The sequence below is a fragment of the Phoenix dactylifera genome, chromosome 17 (assembly GCF_009389715.1).
Source record: "Phoenix dactylifera cultivar Barhee BC4 chromosome 17, palm_55x_up_171113_PBpolish2nd_filt_p, whole genome shotgun sequence".
Taxonomy (NCBI): Eukaryota; Viridiplantae; Streptophyta; class Magnoliopsida; order Arecales; family Arecaceae; genus Phoenix; species Phoenix dactylifera.
In genome coordinates this window covers 2,727,018-2,752,812 of record NC_052408.1, presented here as the reverse complement: position 1 = coordinate 2,752,812, position 25,795 = coordinate 2,727,018, and the positions used below count along the sequence as shown (strand labels likewise).

At 38.6% G+C, this 25,795-nt stretch overlaps 1 protein-coding gene and 1 long non-coding RNA gene across 2 annotated transcripts; one reads left to right on the top strand and one right to left on the bottom strand.

Moving 5' to 3' along the window:
* The first annotated feature begins 3,394 nt into the window (after positions 1-3,394).
* LOC120104166 lies at positions 3,395-11,465 on the top strand. Its single transcript, XR_005506626.1, has 2 exons — positions 3,395-3,811; positions 10,558-11,465. It is a non-coding gene; the product is annotated as an uncharacterized LOC120104166 (long non-coding RNA).
* On the bottom strand, positions 7,163-10,559 carry LOC113461070 (transcription factor MYB1-like). Its single transcript, XM_039114752.1, has 3 exons — positions 9,543-10,559; positions 9,090-9,219; positions 7,163-7,953 (listed from the first exon to the last, which is right to left on the bottom strand). Exons 1-3 carry the CDS (start codon positions 9,757-9,759, stop codon positions 7,365-7,367), a joined length of 936 nt encoding a protein of 311 aa, XP_038970680.1. The 5' UTR covers positions 9,760-10,559; the 3' UTR covers positions 7,163-7,364.
* Positions 11,466-25,795: the final 14,330 nt, after the last annotated feature.

Here is a 25,795-nt window from a genome sequence, read left to right as displayed (position 1 = left end):
TATTTGGACTGGAATGCTGGCATCTTTGAGGGCAAGCGGTTACCCTCGTGGATGATTGTGGACAGAGCTATGCGTCTTGCTAGGGAGGTTACTACTACTACTATCATTAGGTTCTCTTCTGAGATGCCAGGGACACCTGGGGTACTCTTTCCGCTGTCATAGCGCTCAGATTCATCCTAGTTTCTTGGGTACCCCCATCCCTTGGTCATCTCAAAGTGAACTTTGATGGTAGTATGTCGGTGGACGGGGTGTCAGGAGGAGTTGGCTTTATCATCAGAGACCATCTGGGTAGTTTGATAGCAGCTGGTGGCCGCCGCGCGCCGGAACTTACCGCAGTCGGTACGGAGCTGCGGGCAGCTTGGGAGGGGATATCCTATGCGAAGCAGGTACTTCGTGCTGAGCATATATGCCTTGAGGGAGACTCCTCTATGGTGATCGAGTGGATTCGGGGAGTGGACAGATATGGTGATGGTCATCTTCTCATCCGTGAGATCCGGAGACTCGCTCAGGAGCCGAGTGATTTACAGGCTTAAATGTTTTTCGGGAGGTGAATAGTGCAGCAGACTGGAATATTACCTCATTTGTTGCTCGGCACTCCGGAGAGGTCATATGGACATCTGTAGAAGATATTCCTTCTATCTTGCATTCTTTACTTTCTTTTGATATGGCTGGATGTACTTAAGTTAGAGCTATATAAAATATCGTTTTCATCAAAATAATAATAAGTCAGTCGCGTCGGAGCTCCTTAGGTGCCACTTTAGTTACTAGCACGGTAGAAAGAGAGAAAAGGCAGAGGAAATCTTCCGTTGCAGCATCGCTTCAGACAGCTGTTCTTGTCAGAAGAATCACGTGATCTCGACCATACGCTCACCGCCACATCACGCACCGAACGTGACCTTTGGGTGGACATCAGGTGGGCCCCACCCGCCGCCCATGGCAGAATCCGCTGACGTGGCGATTTTGCGAGGCCGAACGAGGGGGCTCGTCGAGCAGGAGCAGCAGCAGCTGATGATGTCTGCCACAAAGGCTCGCACCTTGCAGCAGGGAAGATGCCCCCCGTTTTTTGTTAAATAATCCTAGTATTAAGGATGCTATGGCGAAGCCTTACAGAAGATATATATATATATATATATATATATATATATATCAGAAAGACTGTCATGTCGAGATCTTTTCCAGCTCCACACGTGTGTGTGGGAGCTCGTGCGTGCCGTCCAGCCGTGGCCGTGTAATGCGAAACAAGCAACCCTCGATATCTCCATGTGTGTCAAGTACGTGCAAGTACTGAGCTATTGCCCATGCTCATCTATCTAGGTCCCGCCACGGAACCCTTTTTATCGATCACGTAGTCATGTAATACATTATATTTCCACATTAATTTACCTCCCATGCCGAGGGTCGTACATTTTATACGCACAGCTTATCATCTCGATCAGCCCCGAGAAAATTAAGTTCGCTCGTATCACGACTGCTTATCAACTAATCACGCAATGAGAAGGCATCAATTTCCTCTTTCGGTACCGACCGCGTTTCCTTATGTGGGTGCTCTAATTGCACCGGTATCGGCTTAGGATTCTTATATTTAATTATTGGAGTATAGCGGTGGACTTGTAGGCAGTTTAGTCTCTCGTCTTTTTTTTTTTTAATATAGCGACATTTTTTTTATTTTAGACATATTCTAAATAAAAGTGGCAATCGAGTTGAGTCGAGTCGGATCGGATTGGATGCGGGTTAGATCAAAAATTAATCAATCCAAATCCGACCCATTTATTAAACAGATTAGAATTTTAAATCTGAATCCGACCTATTTATTAAACGGATAATCCGACCTAACCCACATTACCTATTTATTAAACAGGTTGAACGGATTAAATGGGTTTAGATAGGTTAAACATGTTAAGTGGGTTGGGTTAAATAAGTCAAAAATAGGTTAAGCAGGTTTTAAATAGGTTAAATGAATCAGGTCATAACCTGATCCGATTATTAAATGGGTCAAAACACGTTAGACATGTCATAGGTTTAAATCAGAATCCAACCCATTTAATAAATAGGTTTAGATAAGTTGACCCATTTACAACCTAAACCTATTTATGTCAAACTCAAACCTGCTTAAAGCAGGTTGTTCGTAGATCAGACTGACAAGTTGGGTCATAAACTGCCACCCTTAATCCTAAAGATATCACCTCAATTTAACAACATTTCGAGCCGATCTTTCAACTTTCCAAATCATTCAAAAATGATCCTCCAACTTTTCAATCATCCAACACGATTAGCCTGCCATTGCAAATGACCAAAATACCCCTATCCCCTTCAAACATCTATTAATGTCTTTCCATCATGTGGATAAATGGAGTTTGGAGTGTTTTAAGATCCATGCGATGGTGATCCTTAATTATGTGCCATGTACCAAGGTTACTTTGAAATTTGTATGGGCAAATAATCCTTAACTATAGTCCGTGGTGATCCTTAATTATGTGCTATGTACCAAGGTTACTTTGAGATTTGTATAGGCAAATAATCCTTAACTATTGTCTGTATATTAAGGGTGCTTGGAGATCGATGCAAGAGTACAAAAGTACGGAGTGCTTTGAGATATGTGCGGTATATGATCTTTAACTATGTGTTATATACTAAGGATGATTTGAAATCTATGTAGGTGGATGAATAAAAGAATTCGGAGTGCCTTGAGATTTATGTATGCGGATGAGTGAAACGGTTTGTGCACGCTTGTTGCTTAATAATATGGTATCAGTTGCTCATTTAGATTAGTTATTCCTTAGTTAAATACTCTGAAGAAAAAAAAAATGAAGAATTGAACAATGGATGTGCATACAAGTTATACAATGTATACATGTGTCCTATATCTACCTAAACAACTAAAATTTCCTTTCCTTGCTGTTGAATCGGATAAGTTTGCCTCAACACCGATCTTTCAATCCAATTGTTTTGTATTGGTGTATTCTCAAGCACCACACTTTTATGATAATTAAATTTGGTTTGTTATTGTAGATATCGAAAATTCAAATATATAGTTATCGACAAAATTATCTTTGCGAATTCTTATAAGTAACATTTGACATATCGATCAGTATTGGTACATGCCGACCATACCATACTATATTGGTACTGAACTGGCATACGGTATAAGGGATGCACCGATACTTGAAATGTTGAACTAGATACTGTACCGATACACTGATACTATAAGAGAATAGTACTGGTCCAGAATTTGATATCGACATGGCGGATCTTGTTTGAGTTCAGATCATATGCGGCCGACTCAATCTGAATAATTCATTGGGTCAAAAAAAAATTTACAAACCTGACCCAACCTGACCTAAATATATATTGGTTTGGGCTCCGGCCCGATATCAAAACCCAAACAGGAGACTGGGTTAGGCGGTTAAGCATACCTTTGTCCAAACCGAGCTGTTTGCAGTCCTGGACGCCACTTATTCAATGCCTCGTGTGGTAACGGTGCTCATCCTGTTATGGCCATCGTGCCAGTCACAGATTTCGCGTGCTTATTATCCAGGCGGGAAAAATTTCAAACACGCGGTGTGCGCGCCACTATGTAGGCCGGAACCCACAGCTCTGGTCCTCGCCGTGAACCTCCCAGCGGCGAGAGGGCCATCACCTACTCTCTCTTTTTCTCGCCCCCCTTTCATTTCTTTGCTCCACTACTCCGTGGTTCTTAAGGAGACGGATGATTTCATGATCAGAATCTTTTTAAGGATATGGATGCTTCATGACCAGAATCCTTTTTAAGGAGATCGATGGTTTTATGACCAGAATCTCGAAAAGGTTAAAGGTAATCTGAACGCATCTCTCTGTTCCATTTGATTTTGATGATCTTCGGATGATCTCATGTTAAATCTAGGAGCAAATTTGGTTGGAAAATGATGACTTAGCCTTCTTTCTCCCATGATTAGGAATTATATGTCAGTCTGGATCCGAATCATTTGTGTAGATCAGTGGACTAAGATCCTTTAGATGATTCTCTATGGGATTTTGCTGAATTTTGTTCAGATGCTTATGGTTCTTGATATGAAATACATGTTGATAGTCATTCTGCTATTTGCAGACTTCTGTAGCGATCATAGATTCTGTGAGGCGCTAAAATATTGTGAGTGAATTGTTGCCTATGTTTGCTGAAGAGAGATGGAGATGTTTCTTTCCTCTATTTTCATTGATATTTTCGATCATGATGAATTAAATATCTTTTCCAGCCCATAAAAAAAGAAAAGAAAAGAGTATTTCATTTATCCAGTTCTTGGATTATGTCATATACACCTTTAGTAATATATGCAATTTTTTATTTGAAGTGATGAATTGCCTGTGTTTTTTTTTTTAAAAGATACAAATTTATCACATGCGTGGCATTTGCTAGGTATACATTACCAATCTTTTTTCTCTTTGTGCTGTTCTGCTTACAATTGAAACTGTAAGAACACTACTGATGTCAGTTAGAAGTCGGTGAGAGTATGTAGAGATTGCTTGGAAGTGAATTGCTGAAATCATTCAGTCCAGTTCTATTAGTCTATTTTCCATGATTTTACCAACATTATTGCAACTATTCTGTGGAGCTCATATCGTGCAACATAAGCTAGTAATACCAATAATGCATAAGAATTGTTACTTGTTTCACCATCTATCCAAGTTAGTTCATCATCCATAGATCAACAAAGAGCCCCGAAATAAACAATTTGTGTCAAGTTCATGCAAGATGACCTTCTTAACCCCTTTTTTTTTCCCTTTATCATTGGTTCTTATCTGAGGCCAAATTCTTTGTTGTAGCAGCAGTCTTGCTTTTATGCTCGATAAGAATCTCCAGATGTCTGAAACTTGATGACCATCGGGACTAGGATGACCACATGCGAAGTGATAGCTTGGGCAAATAGAATTCAGCAAGATCAGACATTTTCTTTTTCTGTCTTTCCTTTCTTTTCTTATCTTCTTTGTTTTATTCTGCAGGTAAGTGGGGCAGTGTTGCTTACAGATGCTATACACTTGTCTGCCATGGTTATGTAGACACTAAAATACAATTTAACAAAAAAAAATGACTGAAACTGTCACAGTTTCTTTCCTAGGTTTTTCTAGAGAACAGGAAAAAAGTGTTTACTGTGTTCAGAAGATTCAACTTCATTCAAGCATATCAAAGTGATGGATTAACTTTATTAAACTCTGTCTATTGGGATCTGGAAGAATGACGGACATTTCTTGGTGGTGGTCAGGTTCATGTGTTGTTAGTTGAAAGTTAAAACTAGTCATGAGTGAGGATTTGGGGTTTCCTCTGGTCCTTCGAAAGATCAAGAGGAGCTAAGTTAGACTTATGTTCATGTGTTGGGTGGGGGCGTGTGCCTAAGCATTTGTCCTTCCAATATCCAAGAGTTTCTTCTCACAGAGTGGTGTCTGATTGACATACAATATTCATGTTTATGTGCCAGCTGCAAGTATTCTAGGCTAAATAAAAGTGTCTCAGTAACACAGACCAAGGGACATGACTGAGATTCTCTTATTTATTTAGCTGATAGATCATGGATGCCTCTGAGCATGGAAAGTGGCTTCCATATTAAGGGGAAAGAATCACTATCGAGCTGCCTTTATCATTTTTTTTTTCTTTTTCCTCGAGATGCCCCTGCTATAGCTTGGATATTCTTGTAGTGCCTTCTAACGGAAGATCAACAGTGTTGGCTTAGACTTTTGCATGACTAAAGCACACAGCAGGTTATGGAGTAGGGACATGCAGGTGCTGTATAGCATTCCACTGAAGATTGAAAGTGATTCTGGACAGTTGAAATCATAAGAAGAGGGCTTTTGGAACTGGAGGAGAAAGTTCCTGTGGCATTACCAACTACTTGTGGTTTGTGCAGCCATTTGAGGATTCTGGTAACTCCTATATAGCATTCAGCAAGATCACGCGAATGCAACTGATGAAATTACTAAATATGACTAAGTAAACACATAAATAAAACATGATTATGGTTTTAATGAAGAACAAGTGTCATAAATGAAGTACATATGCTCTTGGATAACAAACTTTTTTGGGCTGCAATTATGTACATGTAGCATGTGGATAAAGCTATCTTCTATTCGACAAATGAGAAGGTCAGGTAGCATGCACATTAATTTAAAGATAAACCTATGAGTCAAGTAACTGAAATTGCTTTTGTTCAGATGCAAGGTATATTGATTGAACTTATATGACTAGCTCTTCCCAGGACACAAAATCTAGGCGATAACTCAGAAGGCCACTTTTAGCATTCTAGCGATGAATGGAAGAGTATATCCTTGTACTAAAAGATTGAAATGATTGATCTTACATTCATCTTCAAGTCTATGCTAGTTGGAACTAGTTCATGTGACAGAAAGCCTCCAAAAAAAAAATATAATGTTTAGCGGTCAACAGTCTAGTTAATAATTTTTTATAGTTGCTTATAACTAATTTATGGTTTTCATTTGCTTAGTTGGAGTTGAACCACTTGGTTAGTTGTAATTAGTTCAAGTGTTAGAAATTAAAACGTTAACATGACTTAGTTGCTTGTAACTAATTTATGATTTTTATTTGCTTATTTAAAATCAAATCTTTTCTCATATTCAGTCTAAAGTGAAATTTTAGTAGCTCTCCATAGAAAATTACTCTGTAATTCACTGAAAATGAGAATGCAATCAGATTGTATATGATTTGCATTTAATCACAGTTGCTAGATGAGGATATTTCAAATATCCAAAACAACATTATATCAACTGGCACCATATTATTGTCAATACTATCAACTAGTGTTACATTATGAAAAAAAAATTGTGATACTTTCTCTTGAAAATAGGTGGCAAAATTTATGAATAACAAGTATAGATTAATTTGTTTATAGGATCAGTTCTTTGTTTTTGGTCCATGATGAATTGATATTCACCACTCTCACCACAACTACTTGTAATATTGGTTATTGCTTTTTGGTGCACATTCTTAATAATCTTCACTAACTCTCTCTCCTGTTATTTTATCATATATTTTTCTTAAGCATTCAGACCCATAACAATTAGTGCAGCAAGTTACATTTATAAATATAATCATGGACTGGTGTTTCAAGAGTGATTCAGGTGACAAGGGGGGACATGAGAGAACTTGAGGAAGATCAAAAGAACCAAGAAACCAGAGAGATGGAACCGATATAAAAACATATAAGTCGAAAGATAGAGTTTAACAATGTTGTTTGCTACTCATGAATTATTTAAAAGTTGCTGCTAACTATTCATTAGCAGCAACAACTAGCTGAAAGTAGATTATCAAAGGAGCAAAATGCATTCTTCAGATGATTGCTCATAGCTCATTTTATGTTCGTGAACATGACACACTAGGAGATCTATATCTCTGGGGGCATAAGTAATGAGTCCCATATATCGTTATCAAAAAAAGGGTGTAGCCCATCGCCCTCCTCTATTTCACTACTGTAGATCCCTTCGATGTGAATGTCTTTGTTGGCAGAAGCAACACTACCAGAATCGTGTAAGCTATTGTCACTTATATAAAAATGACCCTTGGCAGCTTGAGAGAAAAGTGAGTTTTGCATGATTTCCATAGTGCGAGATCCACACTCATATTGCTTCAAGGGAGGAGGAGCTACATTGTTCCCAATTGAATCTGAAAGATAACCATGTTTAAATGTAGCGCTTGGCCTGAAAGCATCTGGAGAATTATTCTTAGCATGTTCAGGAACTTGAGCAGCCAACAGGGTTTTAGTGCATCGTACCGCCTTGGTCCTGATTACATGAACTTCTGAGCTGCTCTCTTTCTTCCCTGACTTTGATTTTTGGAATGGTGTTTTCCTAGTTCTTGATGAAAACTGTTGCTGAGAGCTGCTTCCTGAGACTTTTTTCCTGAGATAGGTATTCCAGTAGTTCTTTATTTCATTGTCTGTTCTCCCCGGTAATCTTCCTGCTATCAAAGACCATCTACACAATGCAAAGGTTAAGTGGAGTGGGCACCACTACTTACACTTATGCTACATGATAGGATGAGACAAATCAAAATTCGGAAATGAAACAGTCCTGTTGAATTTTTATGTCAAAATCATAAGAGGATCTTGCATTTGGTAAAACTTTTTTCGCAATATCGTTTTTTTTCTTGATCATTTTTTCTAGTTCAACATTATATCACTGTATGATGGAGTAAGCTCAGATTCCTGACTGCTGCTGCTGGAGCTAGCTAATTAGTATGTAACACACTCTAATCTGTTTATGCTGTGTTGATATGATTTCATCACATCCTCTGAACCATCATGATCACTTTGTTTTTTCCTAGTCTAGCTCATGCTAATCAGGAATGGAGTGAAAGAAGTATTTAGTAGCTGCAAAACAATTTAATCCAAACAATAAACCATCTTCATGTATTAAAATCCAGAAACAATCTCGGAAGGGGAAGGGGGAAGAGGGAATAATCTGTTTCCAAAATCCATGGAGGTCTGGCCCATTGCCATTGCTAGGTTTCTGGAGTCCATGGTCACTGCCGGATTTATGACGATGCATTTTGTCTTCATCTTTATCTTTTCATGGGGATGGAGGTAACAGAAGAGGGTGGAGATGGGTGCGTGGAATAGAGGGTGAGGACGAGGTGGATGGGAAGGGGATCGAGTTGAAAAAGCCATGAAGAAGGGGTGTTGAGATGCTGCTGGGGTGCTGGAGAGGAAGCATTTAGTGTGGGAGAGTTTTGTTAAAAACGAACTGGGGATGGATTAGGGAGATGGAAACTAGGTTTTCAGTTGACCTGCGGTCCTCCCCAGTTGAACCTTGTGAGTCCCACTACCTGAATATCTGAATGGTTTCGTCCACATCACCATGTTCCAACATTGATAAATTGGTATGTGTTCTTGGAAAGCAACTAGTCCATCATAACAAGAACCAGGTCACCAGGTTCCTGTAGATCAAGGGCACTGGGTTCATATTTATTTTGGATCATAGGAATACCAAAATAGGTGATTTTTGTTGTCAATCATCTATCAAGATGATTTCCATCATGGACTATTAGATCTCGAAGAAAGACATGAAAGCTTAAAAGAAGAAAGAAGAAGTATCAAGAACTTGATACTTACCTATTGCCAAGTAGCTTATGGAGCCTGATGATCAATTCCTCTTCTTCCTTGGTGATATTCCCCCTCTTGATATCTGGTCTCAGATAATTCAACCATCGCAACCTGCAACTCTTACCACACCTATTCAATCCTGAAAGACCAAAGCTATGATCGTGTCAGCAAAACCTATTTTAGAATTCTTTAAATTCTGAACACATGAAGTCATCTATTCTTATTGAGAAATATCTTCAGCTTGAAAAAAAAGGTCATGAAATTCTCATGATTTTGTTATAGACCAATTCGTCCTTTAGATACCAGGATGCTGACTATTTGCATGCTTTTCTAGTTTACTACTACTGTTTGTTCTTCACTTATTCTGATTAATGTTTACAGCAACTAATGTATGGAAGCAATATTGAGCATGATTTAGGCAAAATGCAGTTGTACCCAGACATGCATAAACTACTCTCTTACCTGCATTAGCAGGTAAACTTCGCCATCTCCCTGGGCCATGGACCATGATATAGTCTGATAGTAGCTTGTCTTCGTGGCTCGTCCAAGCTCCCCTATTGAGCCCTTCTTCACGGCAGCATCCCTTCGTCGCCATCTTCTTCCCTGTATTTTTCCTTCGACCCTTGAGAATGCACTGCGCATGCGGCATGCAGCTCAAATAAACAAGCTTCAGAATCATATGCTACTCCAGCATTTAATGCCAACTGCTTGACATCTTCTGAAGTTCACACCTAGTCTTGGGTCCGACGAGGCCTTATGGCACTTTTTCAAGACTTGGTATGGCCAAAGAATCAAAAGGTCAAGTTCCCCATTGCAGTGTAAGTTAAAAGAGCATCATGGCGTATCCCTGCCTACATGAACGATCATTTCATCATTCTGTAAGCATCTAGAGCTTGTCTGCCTTACTTAGGATTCTCTCTCGCTCAGCATGATTTGATGACCGCACCTTTCTGGATAAATTGTCATATATGGGAACTTAACTACCCTAGGAAGAAACCCTAAAACGTCAAATAATTTAAGAGTGAGATGGCCAGCTTCTAATTTTTATCTGTTAATAGCATGTAGTTTGGGAAGTTGATGTAGTGGGAGCTGCCAAGCTAGGATAGCTCTTTCATGTGCTAATAGCTTGCTTCTAGCCTCTTATTCTTTGCCAGAGAGACCTTTTGCTGTTTAAAGTAAGACCCAAATGGTTAAATGAGACAAGGGCTGTAAGAAGGAAAATTTGATGGCGATGGCGGGTTGTGAACTTGTGATCATGGTGATGGAAGTCGTAATGCGGTGAATAGGTGTGCGGAGTAAAATATCTTTCATCTGGAAGTTCTGACAAATTTTCACCTTGTGGAGTACATAAATTCTACACCATTTAAGAGAGAAGTAAATTGAAATGCAGAAGGCTCGATAAGAAGTGCGTTTTCTCATTTATCTGATAAAAAGATGACTTATACATTCTAATTTTTTGATCAAGTACTCTTCCCAGGTTTTGTTGCTCCCAATGCTGCCCTCACACTGCGTCACACATCACTCCCAACGAGGCCTTGCAAATGGTTTGATGTTCTCCATGCTAAGCCGAGATGCATCGAACGTGTTACAATTCGATTCTTTTTAGCCTTTTTGACGGGCATAAATGCTGCGCAAAGCAGGCTGCAGGTGCTAAAGTGTTTCAGTTTGGGGGCAGCGAATGCCAAGTCGAAGTAGGATGATGCAAGCCATGCAGCTCTTGTAGTTATTGCTTGATATCAAAGTATCACCAAGAAAAGTTTGGTTTGTACTTTATAGTATTTTCTTTTTAAGATTTCAATCTGGACTGATTCCCTTCTAATTCTTCATGGGCTCAGACAACATGAGCAGAAGAGAAAGGGTAGAATGCAGTCAGTCATTCAATAAAGTCTGCTGTTTAGTTGCGTTAGAGATGGTGGGTGGGTGAAATAAATGAGAATAATAAAGCAAACCAGATCACCAGAATTGTGGCATCTCCTGAGGATGCTGCGCGTGCTTGCGAGGACGACGTGGACGCTGAAAGCTCAAATGGATAGATACCACCTTCTGGCCGGCAATTTTTCAGGGCAACTTTAATGCTCGGGGAATCCATCCTTTTATTGCGTGTTGGGCATTAAAACACCATTCAAGCACGGCAAGCGAGTGCATGTCAAGCTTACCTCCGAGAATTGCATGTCTGGTAATTCTCTTAGGAATCAAAGTATTTTCGTCTGAAAATTTAAAGTACGATTACAGGCATCGAACTGTTAAACATACATTCTGCATGCTTCCACATATACATGGATGTATTCCTTGTATATTATCCATGCCAAGCTTGTGTTGTTGAGTACTATGCTTAATATGTAAGATCAGCTTCCAAAAAGGGTTTTATGGTTGCTTTCCAACAAAGCCTGGAGTGTTCTATCCGGACTTGAAACCCCATTGTTTCATGTTTTCATCGAGTAGCATGGCATTGGCTTCTACCAGCTAAATCCAAATCAAGTCTAGTTTGGACATGTTCACCAGTCTGGTGGCCTACATGGTCAGCTCAAGCTCGAAGCCTTTTGGCGGATTTATATCAGATTCTTTTTCTTGACAGGGTCTTAGTCAGTGGATCTGCAAGATCATTACAAGATTTAATATAATTTACATTAATTATGCATCTGCTCAAATAAGATCTCACAATAATATATTTTCTCTTGATAGACTTGAATTTACCATTATAATAACGGTTTTTCACTTACCAATTGCTGCAGTGCTATCACAATGAATTATTATATGTGGAACTGGTTTCTTTCAAAGAGAGATTTTATGCAACAAATTTCTTAACCAGTTTGCTTCCTCACTAGCTGAAGCTAAAGCTATAATTTCAGCCTCCATAGTAGAGTTAGCAATAATAGTTTGTTTTTTAGATTTCCAACAAATGGCACCACCACCCAATATAAAAATATAATCGGTGGTAGAGGGAGAATCATCTGATAATGTGTTCCAATTTGCATCACTAAAACCTTCAAGTACAATAGGATACTTTTTATAAAACAACCCATAACTTTTGGTAATAGATAAATATTTTATAACTCACTCAATGGCATGCCAATGTTCTCTACTTGGCTTGCTAGTAAACCTGCTAAGTGTTAGATGTATGCCCTAGAAGCTAATCTAGCTGACACATTATTAATTCTATAACATAATTTTGTACTTGACTTTATTATTATTAAATAATAAATGGGCATTTTTTTCATTCATATTGTGTATGTGTCTATGAATCGTCTAAGAAATTAATAAGATGATGATGCATATTCTCAAGAGTTGAGAATTTGAGCATGTATCGTTTGTGATTAATTTCTAAATGCTCCTGATTGAAAGATCATCACGAAAACGGTGATCGATCCGATGAGGTCAGTGCACAGATCGCTTTTCTTATGGATGGACGAGTCTCGAGTCCACAGTGTAGGGACTTGAAGTGATAGTGCAGATACTTGTTAGAGAACAATGGTACCGAGCTGACCAAGACAAGAAGTTACTTGGATGTCTATCCACTCGTCAGTGACTTGCTTGATATTGCAGTAGTGTGACTAGTCCTTTGACCTGTGGTGCTTCGGCTATTCATAGTGAGGTTATTGTAGTTTGACTACACGTATACATGGTCTCTAGCCATATGAGTTTTTGTGGTGTAGATTGGCTGCAGTAGGTTCACTGTAGGAGTAGGGTATGCACCTATAAGGAATCTATCGATCTTGGTAGATAAGGAGTGATCCTATGTAATTTATAAGACTGAGTTCGTAAGACCTCGGTCGAGGCAGTACATACAGTGGAGAAAGAATTTTCCACTCTCGAACTTAAGTCGAATAAATCTAGACGTATGACAGACGACGGAGTTTGACGAGTTATTCATGACCTCCGTTCTGTAGGGATCCAAGATAGAAGGAATGTATCATACGATAACTGCACCTAGAGGTTCATCATTCCATTCTGCTGGGTGGCCACTATATGCTGCTAGATATCACTGGTGGATAGTGAGACTCATAGGGACTATCTCGATGGTCGATGATCCTTGGTGAGTTGAGTTGAAATTGTTCCAACCCATTGAAAAGAGTTTTCAATAATATTGTAATTGAAATCGCAATATATCTCACTACCAGACAGAATAGAACCTACGGGGTCACACACATTAGAGGTATTGACCAATCCGATGGTTGAATTGTGATTAGAAATCACAAATAATCAATTTGATTGATAACTGGTTAACCCACTAAAATTTAGTAAGTTGAAGAAGGAATAATTGCAATTGAATTGCAATTTAATTTAATTAGATTTAATTAATTGGACTTGATCGTATTAAATACGAGTCCTACTTGGAGTGGGATTTCTAGAGTCCTAATTGGATTTGGATCTCAAATTAAATTAGAGTTCTACTTGGAGTAGGATTTCTAGAGTTCTAATTGGATTAGGACTGAAACTTAATAAGTCCTAATTAGATTAGAATTTCTTAAGTCCTAATTAATTTCAATCTAATTAATTAAATGACTCTTAATTGGATGAGGATTGAATAGTTCAATTGAGTTATGGTTCAATTGAATCCAAATGGGATTAGGATTTGAAGGAAAATAGGTGCACCTAGTCCTCTTAAGAAGAGGATTGAACCACCTAGGATTAGGCCTCACGCCCCACTTGATTAGATCAAGTTTAGGGCGTGCGTGATGGAGGATGAGGAGGCCCCTTCCTTGGCCGAAATCAAATATCAAAGAAGAGGGCGTGCGCCCCTCCTCTTGGCTCCTAAAAAGGATAAGTGTGAAGCTCCTAAAAAATAGGAGCTCCACACACCTATATTAGGGGATATGGGGCGGCACCTTAGGGCATAAGAAGCCCTCTCTTCCTCCAGCCGTGGCCTCCTTTTTTCTTTTGGTTTTCAGCCGCAAGCAAAGAAGAAGAAAAGAAAGCCTTGGCGGCCCTCCTTCCTTCCTCTCTTGGGTTCCGACGCCAAGCAAGGGAAAAGGCTGCAAGGGGCTTTGTTCTTCATCCTTTGAACCATCCTTCTCCTTCCTCCTTCAAAGACAATCAAGAGTTGATGCAAAGGGAGTTTTTCAGCCATCAAAAGATATTTCTGCAAAGGAGCTAGCACTCCGGGAAGATTCAAAGACTTTGATCGATCCTCTGCTTCGTGTGGATACCCATAGAGGCCGGACGCGTGTGCAGGTTCAAGCGAACCTTCATCAAATACCACCATCATCAGTTTACAGTGATCATCTACCCGTATAAGGTGAAGATTTGATCTTCCTAATGGTTTAAAAAGTTTTTAATCCTAATCCATCTGCGAACGACGGTTTTAAATTAAGTTCATGCGATGAACGGGATCTCCCGCATGCCTTCCGCTGCGTTCAGAATTTTTTTGCGGTGTGCGAGGGATCCCAACAGTGGTATCAGAGCCACGGTTACGTAGATTAAGATTAAGATTAATCATTAAAGGCATATTAGATCTGAAATTTAAAAGATTATGCTTGCTGAAATTTTCTGCATGCAGAATTTTAGATTGCTGATTTTTCTGCATGCTGATTTTTGTATGCTTGAATTAATGATTCTATTACTTTGATAATATGATTACAAATATTTAGAATCATATCTTGCATGATCAGCAACTCATGAGATGACATAATCAGTTAAGTTTCAGATCTGTAAATTATATTTATGCATGAGATGCGTATGGTGATGATCATAGATGAACCCTTTTGAATGTACTGAAATGTTCTACGACGTTCTGTGATGTTATGTGATGGCATGTAATTAAGATTTTCAGATGCCTGCGTGTATCTTAAATTCATGTATTAGAGACCTACGTGTCTTATGAAAAAGGATTGTAATTATTTTTTTATTTTTAAATTTATCTGGGATGTAATCTGTGATGTGTGTTGCACGTCGATGGTTGATCGATGCATACCTCTACAAATAAGACTTGCGCAGATCGAGATCAAGGGTTGATTGAAGATGGATCAAGGAGTTGATCACATTTGGACCTAGAGGATCAAGATCGAGACAAGAGTTAAAGACGATCTAACTAATTGACGTGCATGTGCTTGTACTATGACCCCATCCTGGATTCATGATCATCACTAGTTATATTTATTTTTGTGATTATGCCTAGATGTTTATGCTTATGTCTATACATAGCGGATAGATATATATTTGCATGAGATGTGGATAATCAATCGAAAGAGACCTAAATTAAAACCTCCTCAATCAGTCGAGAGTGAACCAACATGAGCGAGTCATATTAAATTAATTTATCTAATTCGTATCTAGGAAAGTATGAAAGGTGGTTATTTAATTAGGACCTTACTCTCCGAGTATGGGGAGCCTCCCACCTGCTTACCTGATCAATTGCTCGATTACCTCTTATGAAAAGCTCAAGGTTGCAAATACTAAGATATGATTGTACAATATTAAGTCCATAGGTCTTCCACCGTAGTAGAGCTGCTAAGGTCTTTCCAGTGTTAATTTATTTCGGCTGGACACAGTAGGCAAGTTTTATCGGAGGACTGGACCTCTCTATTAGACATAAGATGTTGTGGGGTAAAGGTGGGGTTGGGCGCCAATAACTGTTAGGTGAGGATCTAATGACAACTTTATTTCTGTGGTTATACGGTGGGTCTGACTTAACTAAGGTAATGGAGCCAATAACTGTTAGGTGAGGTCTTCATGACTTAGAGACCAAGTATCACTGCAATTTGTTTGAGAAGCATTGTACAAGAGTTGTACACTTATCCATTTATATGTCACCAATAACTGTTAGGTGAGGCAACATGTAAATCGGTGGAACCGCAGTACCCACTAGAAACCCTAGTCGCGTAGGATTTTCGTTTCTCTATCAGAAGAGTGTGAGGGATTCGAGAAAATAGTGGGAGGAGTATTTCGTTTTAAAAGTTCCTAAAATAATTAGAGTTCAAGTACAAAATCTAACTAGAATCTTTACTCTCTACAAATTACAATGTCAGCTTTGAACCCTTTGACCCATATTCTTGAGACTAACCGACTGACCGGAACCAATTACAAAGACTGGCTTAGAAACCTGAAAATCGTTCTAAGTTGTGAGAAACTAGGATATGTACTTGAAAATGATATCCCTAGGTTACCAACACGTCCGACTGATGATCAGCGTGAGACGCATCAAAAGTGGACGGATGATGACATTAGAGTCAAGTGCTACATCATGGCATCTATGACCAATGAACTTCAATGCCAGCATGAGAATATGAAGACTGCTAGGGAGATATTGGCACACCTGTACGAGTTGTATGGTGAGCAGAGTCGCACAGCTCGTTTTGAAGTATCCAAGAGGCTCTTCAAGACAAAGATGCGCAAGGGGCAGTCTATCCATGATCACGGTCTGATTATGATCAAGGACCTAGAGGAGCTTGAGAAGCTCGGTATGAACATACACAAGGAATTGCAAGTGGATCTGATCTTGCAATCCCTTTCTGATTCATTTGGGCAGTTTATAGTAAACTACCACATGAATAAGATTGAATGCACTAAGACTGAATTGTTAAATATGCTGGTAATTGCTGAAGGGGCCTTCTAAGGTTCAAGGGGCACTGTCCTTGCTGCTGAGTTGACTTCTAGTTTCAAGAGAAAGTCTACTTGGAAGAAAAAGAAGCCTGTGAAGAAGTAGAAGAAAGACAAGAAGCCCAAGAAGGAAGTTCAAAAAAAAAAGGCTAATGACAAAGGAAAATGTTTCCACTGCAATGTCGACGGCTACTGAAAAAGGAATTGCCCTTCATATCTCGAGAGCTTGAAGAACAAAAAAGCAGACATACCTTCAGAAGATATGTTATACTTGCTCGTAATTGAGACTAATCTTACGGTTTCTTCTACTTCTAGTTGGGTTATAGATTTTAGTTTTAGTGCTCATTTGTGTACTACTATGCAGGATCTAAAGGAAAGTAGAAGGCTAGTGGAAGATGCAGTAATCCTTCGGGTTGGCAACGGGGCAAGAGTTACTGCTGTGGTTGTGAGCACCTATCCTCTGCGACTGCCATCCGGTTTTAGTTTATTGCTTAGAGACTGTTATTATGTACCTGCTGCTAGCAGAAATTTAATTTCTGTTTCGTATCTAGCACAGGACGGTCATGTTTTTACATTTGACAAGGACTGCTGTTCTATTTATTTCAGAAATAAATTAGTTGCACGTGGTTTTATGATTGACAGTCTCTATTACTTGCATATGGATGTATCTGTGAATATATCTGAGCAAGAAGTGAGTGCCATAGGATCCAAAAGATCCAAAGATGGGATAAACCAGAAGTATTTGTGGCACAAGACTTGGCCATATTGGAGAGGATAGAATGAACAAAATAGAGAAAGATGGGTTTCTTGGCTCATTAACTTTCGAGTCATATCTAGTTTGCGAATTCTATCTTCAAGAAAAAATGGCTAGATTACCCTTTGTAGGACATGGGGAGAGGACCACTGAGATACTTACCCTGGTACATACTGATGTGTGTGGCCAATTCGATGTGCTTGCTAGGGGTTGTTATTCGTACTTCATTACCTTTACCGATGATTTTTCACGATATGGGTATGTGTATCTTATGAGACACAAATCTGAGTCTTTTGAAAAGTTCAAGAAATTCAGAAATGAAGTAGAAAAACAAACAGAAAAACTCCTAAAAACTCTTTGATCAGATCGAGGAGGGGAATACTTTAGTGGGAAATTCCAGGAATATCTCAAGGAGAATGGCATAGTCTCACAATGGACGCCTTCAGGAACACTTCAACTGAACGGGATGTCAGAGAGGAGGAATCAGACTCTATTGGATATGGTTCGATCCGTGATGAGCTTCACTGATTTACCTATATTTCTTCGGAGAAATGCCTTACTTTCCGCGATTTACTTATTGAATAGAGTTTCCTCTAAATCTGTTCCTACCACACCATATGAGATATGGCATGGTAAGAAGCCGAGTCTTGGTCATCTCAAGATTTGGGGATGTCCAGCCTACGTCAAGCGATTGCAGGCGGACAAGTTAGAGGCTAGGACTATATGTGTTTGTTTATAGGATATCCTAAAGAGTCATTAGGATATAATTTTTACGTCTCAGAGGATCACAATGTGTTTGTGAGCCGACATACCATCTTCTTGGAAAAACAGTTTATCCTTGATAGAGGTAGTGGGAGGAAAATTGAGCTTGAAGAGAAAGTCTCTGAAAAGCAACGAGTTATGAATCCTATAAAATCTATTCATATAGAGCCAGTACATGTAGTACTTCCTCCACCTCGTAGATCTAGTAGGGTCTCCTATCCTCCTAATAGATACTTAGGTATGCTTATAAAGGATACCGAGTAAATATTTCTCATGGAAGATAGGGAACATGTATAGGATCCCAATACCTACAACGAGGCGATATCAGATATCGATTTCGAGAAATGGCTGGAAGCTATGAAGTCAGAGATAGACTCAATGCATTCCAACCAAGTCTGGACCTTAGTGGATCTACCAGAAGGTATTGTACCTATTGGATGTAAATGGATCTACAAAAGGAAGATAGGTTCGGATGGAAAGGTAGAAACCTATAAGGCGAGGCTAGTGGCGAAATGGTATAGTCAGCGCGAAGACATTGACTATTAGGAGACCTTTTTATCTGTAGCTATGCTGAAATCTATTCGAACATTGCTTGCCATTGCAGCATTTCATGATTATGAAATTTAGCAGATGAATGTGAAAACTCCTTTCCTGAATGGATATCTTGATGAAGATATCTATATGGAGCAGCCTTTGGGTTTCACTTCCAGTAATGGAGATCACAAGGTCTGCAAGCTGCAAAGGTCCATTTATGGACTAAAGCAAGCATCTCGGAGTTGGAACACTCGTTTCAATGATGCAATCAAAATGTTTGATTTCATCAAGAACGAAAAGGAACCGTGTGTTTACAAGAAGGTTAGTGGGAGTGCAGTCGTGTTTCTCGTATTGTACGTAGACGACATCCTCTTAATTAGGAATGATATTTCCATGCTAACCTCGATCAAGGTCTGGTTGTCAAAAGAGTTCTCCATGAAAGACCTTGAGGAAGCATCCTATATTTTGGAGATTAAGGTCTATAGAGATAGATCTAAAAGGATACTTGGCCTATCACAGAAGATGTACATAGTGAAGGTGCTGAAGAGGTTCAACATAGAAAACTCCAAAAGGGGTCTTCTACCCCTTAGGTATGGGATTCATCTCTCCAAGAAGATGTGCCCCAACACATCTGAAGAGATTTAACGCAAGAGCAAGATCCCTTATGCTTCGGCAATAGGGAGCTTTATGTATGCCATGCTATATACACGACCTGATATAGCTCTTGCTGTGAGTGTCACTAGCAGATATCAGTCGAATGCAGGCGAAGAGCACTAGACAGCTGTGAAGAACGTTCTTAAGGACTTGAGAAGAACTAAAGATTTGTTCTTGGTCTTTGGAAGAGCATCAGAGTTAAAGGTAGAAGAATACACAGATTCAGACTTCATGACTGATATTGATGATAGAAAGCCTACATCTGGATATGTGTTCTTGTGCAATGGTGGTACGGTAAATTGAAAAAGTTCTAAACAATTGATCATTGATGATTCTACTATGGAAGCTGAATATATCGCTGCCTCTGAAGCTGCTAAGGGAGCCTTCTGGTTCAAAAAATTCATTGCAGAGCTAGATGTAATGTCATCAGATACCATAACACTCTACTACGATAATAATGGCGCCATAGCTTTTGCTAAAGAGCCAAGGTCTCATCAGAAGTCCAAGCATATAGAGCGGCGCTTTCACCTCATACACGACTACCTCGAGAAGAAATATGTCGAGGTGCAGAGAGTAGACGCTGCGGATAATGTGGCGGACCCGTTCACTAAGCAGCTAAGTCAGCAGAAGACGAAATTCCACTTTGAGAAGATGGGACTTAGATATATGACTGATTGGCTTTAGTGTAAGTGGGAGATTATTAGATGTATGCCCTAGAAGCCCATCTGGCTGACATATTATTAATTCTAGGACATAATTTTGTACTTGACTTTATTATTATTGAATAATAAATGAGCATCTTTTTCATTCATATTGTGTATGTGTCTATGAATCATCGAAGAAATTAATAAGATGATGATGCATATTCTCAAGAGTTGAGAATTTGAGCTATGTATCATTAATGATTAATTTCTAAATGTTCCTAATCGATGGATCATCACGAAAACGATGATCGATCCGATGAGGTCAGTGCACATATCGCTTTTCTTATGGATAGATGAGTCTCGAGTCCATAGTGTAGGAACATGAAGTGATAGTGCAGGTGCTTGTTAGAGAACAATGGTACTGAGCTGACCAAGACGAGAAGTCACTTGGATGTTTATCCACTCGTCAGTGACTTACTTGATGTTGCAGTAGTGTGAATAGTCCTTTGACCTGCTGTGCTTCGGCTATTCATAGTGAGGTTATTGTAGTTTGACTGCACGTATACATGGTCTCTAGCCATATAAGTCCTTGTGGTATAGATTAGCTGCAGTAGATTCACTGTAGGAGTAGGGTATGCACCTAGAAGGAATCTATCGATCTTGGTAGATAAGGAGTGATCCTATGTGATTTATAAGACTGAGTTTGTAAGACCTCGGCCGGGACAGTATATACAGTGGAGAAAGAGTTTTCCACTCTCGAACTTAAGTCGAATAAATCTAAACGTATGACAGACGACGGGGTTTGACGAGTTATCCATGACCTCCGTTTCGTAGGGATCCAAGATAGAAGGACTGTATCATACGATAACTGCACCTAGAGGTTCATCATTCATTCTGCCGGATGGCCACTACATACTGCTAGGTGTCACTGGTGGATGGTGAGACTCACATGGACTATCTCGATGGTCGATGATCCCTGGTGAGTTGAGTTGGAATTGTTCAAACCCATTGAAAGGAGTTTTCAATGATATTATGATGGAGATCGCAATATATCTTACTAACAGACAGAATAAAATCTACGGGATCACACACATTAGAGGTATTGACCGATCTGATGGTTGAATTGTGATTAGGAATCATAAATAATCAATTTGATTGATAACTGGTTAACCCACTAAGATTTAGTAAGTTGAAGAAGGAATAATTGCAATTGGATTGTAATTTAATTTAATTCGATTAATTAATTGGATTTGATCGTATTAAATACGAGTCTTACTTGGAGTGGGATTCCTAGAGTCCTAATTGGATTTGGATCTCAAATTAAATTAGAGTCCTACTTGGAGTAGGATTTCTAGAGTCCTAATTGGATTAGGACTGAAACTTAATAAGTCCTAATTAGATTAGGATTTCTTAAGTCCTAATTAATTTCAATCTAATTAATTAAATGATTCTTAATTGGATGAGGACTGAAGAGTTCAATTGAGTTATGGTTCAATTGAATCCTAATGAGATTAGGATTTGAAGGGAAATAGGTGCACTTAGTCCTCTTAAGAAGAGGATTGAACCACCTAGGATTAGGCCCCATGCCCCACTTGATTAGATCAAGTTTGGGGCATGCGTGATGGAGGATGAGGAGTGAGGGGTCTACGCCCCTCCCTTGGCTGAAATCAAAGATCAAAGAAGAGGGGCGTGCGCCCCTCCTCTTGGCTCCTAAAAAGGATAAGTGTGAAGCTTCTAAAAAATAGGAGCTCCACACGCCTATATTAGGGGATATGGGGCAGCACCCTAGGGCATAAGAAGCCCTCTCTTCCTCTAGCTGTGGCCTCCGTCTTTCTCTTGGTTTTCAGCCGCAAGCAAAGAAGAAGAAAAGAAAGCCTTGGCGGCCCTCCTTCCTTCCTTTCTTGGGTTCCAATGCCAAGCAAGCGAAAAGGTTGCAAGGGGCTTTGTTCTTCATCCTTTGAACCATCCTTCTCCTTTCTCCTCCCAAGGACAATCAAGAGTTGATGCAAAGGGAGTTTTTCAGCCATCAAAAGATATCTCTGTAAGGGAGCTAGCACCCCGAGGAGATTCAAAAGCTTTGATTGGTCCTCTACTTCGTGTGGATACCCGTAGAGGCCGGACGCGTGTGCGGCTTCAAGCGAACCTTTATCAAATACCACAATCATCAGTTTGCGGTGATCATCTGGGGAAGATCTGATCTTCCTAATGGTTTAAAAAGTTTTTAATCCTAATCCATCTATGAACGATGGTTTTAAATTAAGTTCATGCGATGAACGGGATCTCCCGCATGTCTTCCGCTGCGTTCAGAATTTTTCTGCGGCATGCGAGGGATCTCAACACTAAGTACTCCCACTGTATACGTAATATCAGGTCTAGTACAATCAGTCGCATAACACGAGCTCCTAATAATACTAGCTTACTTCTTTTGGTTAATCACATCAATCTCATTTTTCACATGAAATAAATGAATATTAGCATCAGAAGGAATAGCAACATGTTTGCAATCAAAATAGTTATACTTTCTCAAAATTCTTTCAATATAATGCGACTGATTAAAAAAAATTCCATCATAAGTTTTCGAAATTTTCATTCCCAAAATAAAATTAACCTCACCAAGAACTTTCATTTGAAAATGGCTACAAAGCATATTTTTTGTTTCATTTATAACATGCAAACTTGAGCCAAAAATTAATAAATCATCCACATAGAGGCTAACAATAACATGTGCATTTTTCCAAGATTTATAATATATGCACTTATAGATTCATTTGGCTTATAGCCATTCTCAATCATGCAGAAATCAAATTTTTTATGCCACTCCTTAGGAGCTTGTGTTAAGCCATACAAGAATTTATTAATCTTACATACTTTACTTTCTTGATTTGTTCATGCTCCGCAAAACCTTCGGGGTGATCCATGTAAATTTTCTCATCTAGATTTCTATTTAAAAAAGCTATTTTTACATCCATTTGGTGAATACTCAGAATATGATTTGCAGCCACTGTAATTAATAATCTAATGGATGTAACTCTAGTGACTGAAGAAAATATATCGAAAAAATCAAGGTCAGCCTTTTGTTTAAAACTTTTTGCTACAAGCTTGGCCTTGAAATTATCAATAAAACCATTAGGTTTGAGTTTTTTTCGGAGGATCCATTTACAACCAATAGTTTTACAACCTTGTGGTAATTTCACGAATTTCCAAGTTTGATTAGAAATTAGAGAATCCATCTCATCAGTAACAACCTCTTTCCAAAAAATAGCATCAGGTGAATTTAAAGCTTCTTGTAAAGTCAAAGGACTTTCCTTCATATTAAAAACATAATAGTCAAGGCTAAAATCTTTTCAACTCTAACCTATTTACTCCTTCTCAGCCCAACTTCAAGATTTTCATGGTTTTGTAAAGAAGTAGAAGAACTAGGCTTACATAAAATATTTTCTCTAAAATATTGACCCCTACTATTTTTAGTTTTGAAAGAAAATTTTCCTTCATGAAAAATAACATTACCTGACTCAAAAAATATATTATTTTTTATATCCAAAAATCTATAGGCTGTACTATTTACTACATATCCAAGAAAAGCACAAGTGGTAGCTCTAACACCCAGTTTTGGTCTTTTAGGTTCTGTTAGTCTTGCAAAAGCTAAATAGTCCCAGACCCTTAAATATCTCAAATTTGGCTTATACCCTTTTCCACAACTCAAAAGGAGTGAGTTTTGTTTTCTTATGAGGCACCCTATTCACTACATGACATGTAGTCAAAATTGCTTCACCCCAGAGATTTAAGGGAACACTTGAGTCAATCGACATAACATGTCAAATCAATCAAAATTCTATTTTTTCTCTCAGCTACACCATTAGATGTAGAAAAGTATGGAGGAGTAGTTTCATGGATAATTCCCAAAGATTGCACAAAAGTGTTAAAACCTATAGATTTATATTCACAGCCTCTATCATTTCGAAATCTTTTAATTTTTCGACCAAATTGATTTTCAACTTCTTGGAGAAAATCTTTGAATTTTTTGAAAGCAGCACTTTTACTTTTCAATAAGTAAGCATAAGTATATTTTGAAAAATCATCAATAAAAATGATAAAATATCTATTTTCTCCACGGGCTAAAACTTCTTCAAATTCACAAAGATCAGTATGAACCAGTTCTAACAATTTAGTTTTTCTTTCAACACTTTTATGAGGCCTCTTTGTGATTTTTGCTTGAGTGCAAATTTCACATTTTTCAAAAATTTTTGTTAGTCTCAAAACTAATCCCAAACTACTCATGATTCCCACGTATCTACTATTTATATGACATAAACGAGAATGCCAAAAATTCATAAAAGAAAGCATATAAATGGAACTAGATGATGCTTTATCATTCTCAATATTTAACTTAAACATCCCATCACAAGCATATCCTTTGCCCAGAAATATCTCATTTTTGGTAATTACATATTGATCAGATTCCATAGTCTGTTTGAAGCGAGCCTTGTTGAGTAGAAAACTCGGCATCAAATTCTTCATCATAGTTGGAGTGTGAAGCACATCTTTCAAAAGTAGCACACGTCTAGTGTTGCATTTCAGCTCAACCTCACCACTCCTAAGGTTTTTTGTTTGTCTAGAATCACTAAGCATAATAGTCTTCTCATCCTTGAAGGAAGTGTAGTTTTTGAACCAATCTCTATCATAGCAAACATGTCTATTGGCACCAGAGTCTGCCCACAACCCTTCAACACACTGAACCATGTAGATATTTGTAATCATCGCTACAAGAAGCTCCTCGATTATATTAGCCCGAGAAACAGGCCGATGTTTTCGGAATCTGCAAGTTCGAGCAATATGCCCACTTTTGCCATAGACAAAACATGTACCAAAAGAATGGTTTTGTGAAGGAGGTATTTGGTTCTTATTTTTCTGACTCGAGTTTACCCTACTGCGAGATTTTCCAGGAAATTTCATATTTTTTCTCTTTGGCTTCAAGTGGCTAAATTTAGGAAAATGATCACTAGGCAAAGCATTATTTGAAGCAATTAAATTTACCTTAGCTGTGGAATATTCATTACCCTCTTGTGTAATAAGTGCATCTTGGCTTCGAGCTTCCTCCTCCACTCGGATGTGAGTGATCAAGGTCTCTAGTGACGTCTCCTTCTACTTGTGGTGCATAGATTTCAGAAATTTCCTCCATGATGGTGGTGCTTGTCAATAATACCAGCCACAATTAGGTTGTCCCCAATCTTGATACCTTCATATCTAACCTCTGCAACGATTATTTGGAAATCTTGTGCTTGTTTAGCAACTTTTCATCCACCATTTGAAAGCAAAAAAATTGGCTTGCTGCATATTTCTTTGCGCCAACTTCTTCAGTATCATGCTTGTTCTGTAAAGCTTTCCAAATACTCTTTGCAAAAGTGTAAGTAATATTATAATAATCATCGAGATTATTGAAAAGGTAATTTAAGAGATAACATCGATAATTATACTCATCTCTGGTATATTTAAGAGATTATTGTAAAGCTTTCCAAAAACTCTCAAATTATTTTTGTGAATAAAATGAAGTGATATTGTGTTTTGGAATGAAGGGGAAGAAGAGTTTCCATAGAGAGTTTGGAACTTGGAATTTATGAGAGTAATAAAAATATACATGCACTTAGAAATCCTAAATACAACTCTCCCACCAAATATACTTTCCAAAGTAGAATCATTCCCATTCATCTCCCCAAATACATGAACCATGAAATACATGAACCTTATAAATAATATAAATATTAAACTTTAATATTGAAATGCACCAATGATAAATATGGCCTACCAAAAGTCTTTCAACGCCTGTATCAATA

Coding starts and splice junctions, on each gene's coding strand:
- LOC113461070 (XM_039114752.1), bottom strand. CDS start 9,759: ATGATTCTGAAGCTTGTTTATTTGAGCTGCATGCCGCATGCGCAGTGC. Junction 9,220..9,542: donor AAGTTTACCTGCTAATGCAG/GTAAGAGAGTAG, acceptor TTGGTCTTTCAG/GATTGAATAGGTGTGGTAAG. Junction 7,954..9,089: donor CATAAGCTACTTGGCAATAG/GTAAGTATCAAG, acceptor TGCATTGTGTAG/ATGGTCTTTGATAGCAGGAA.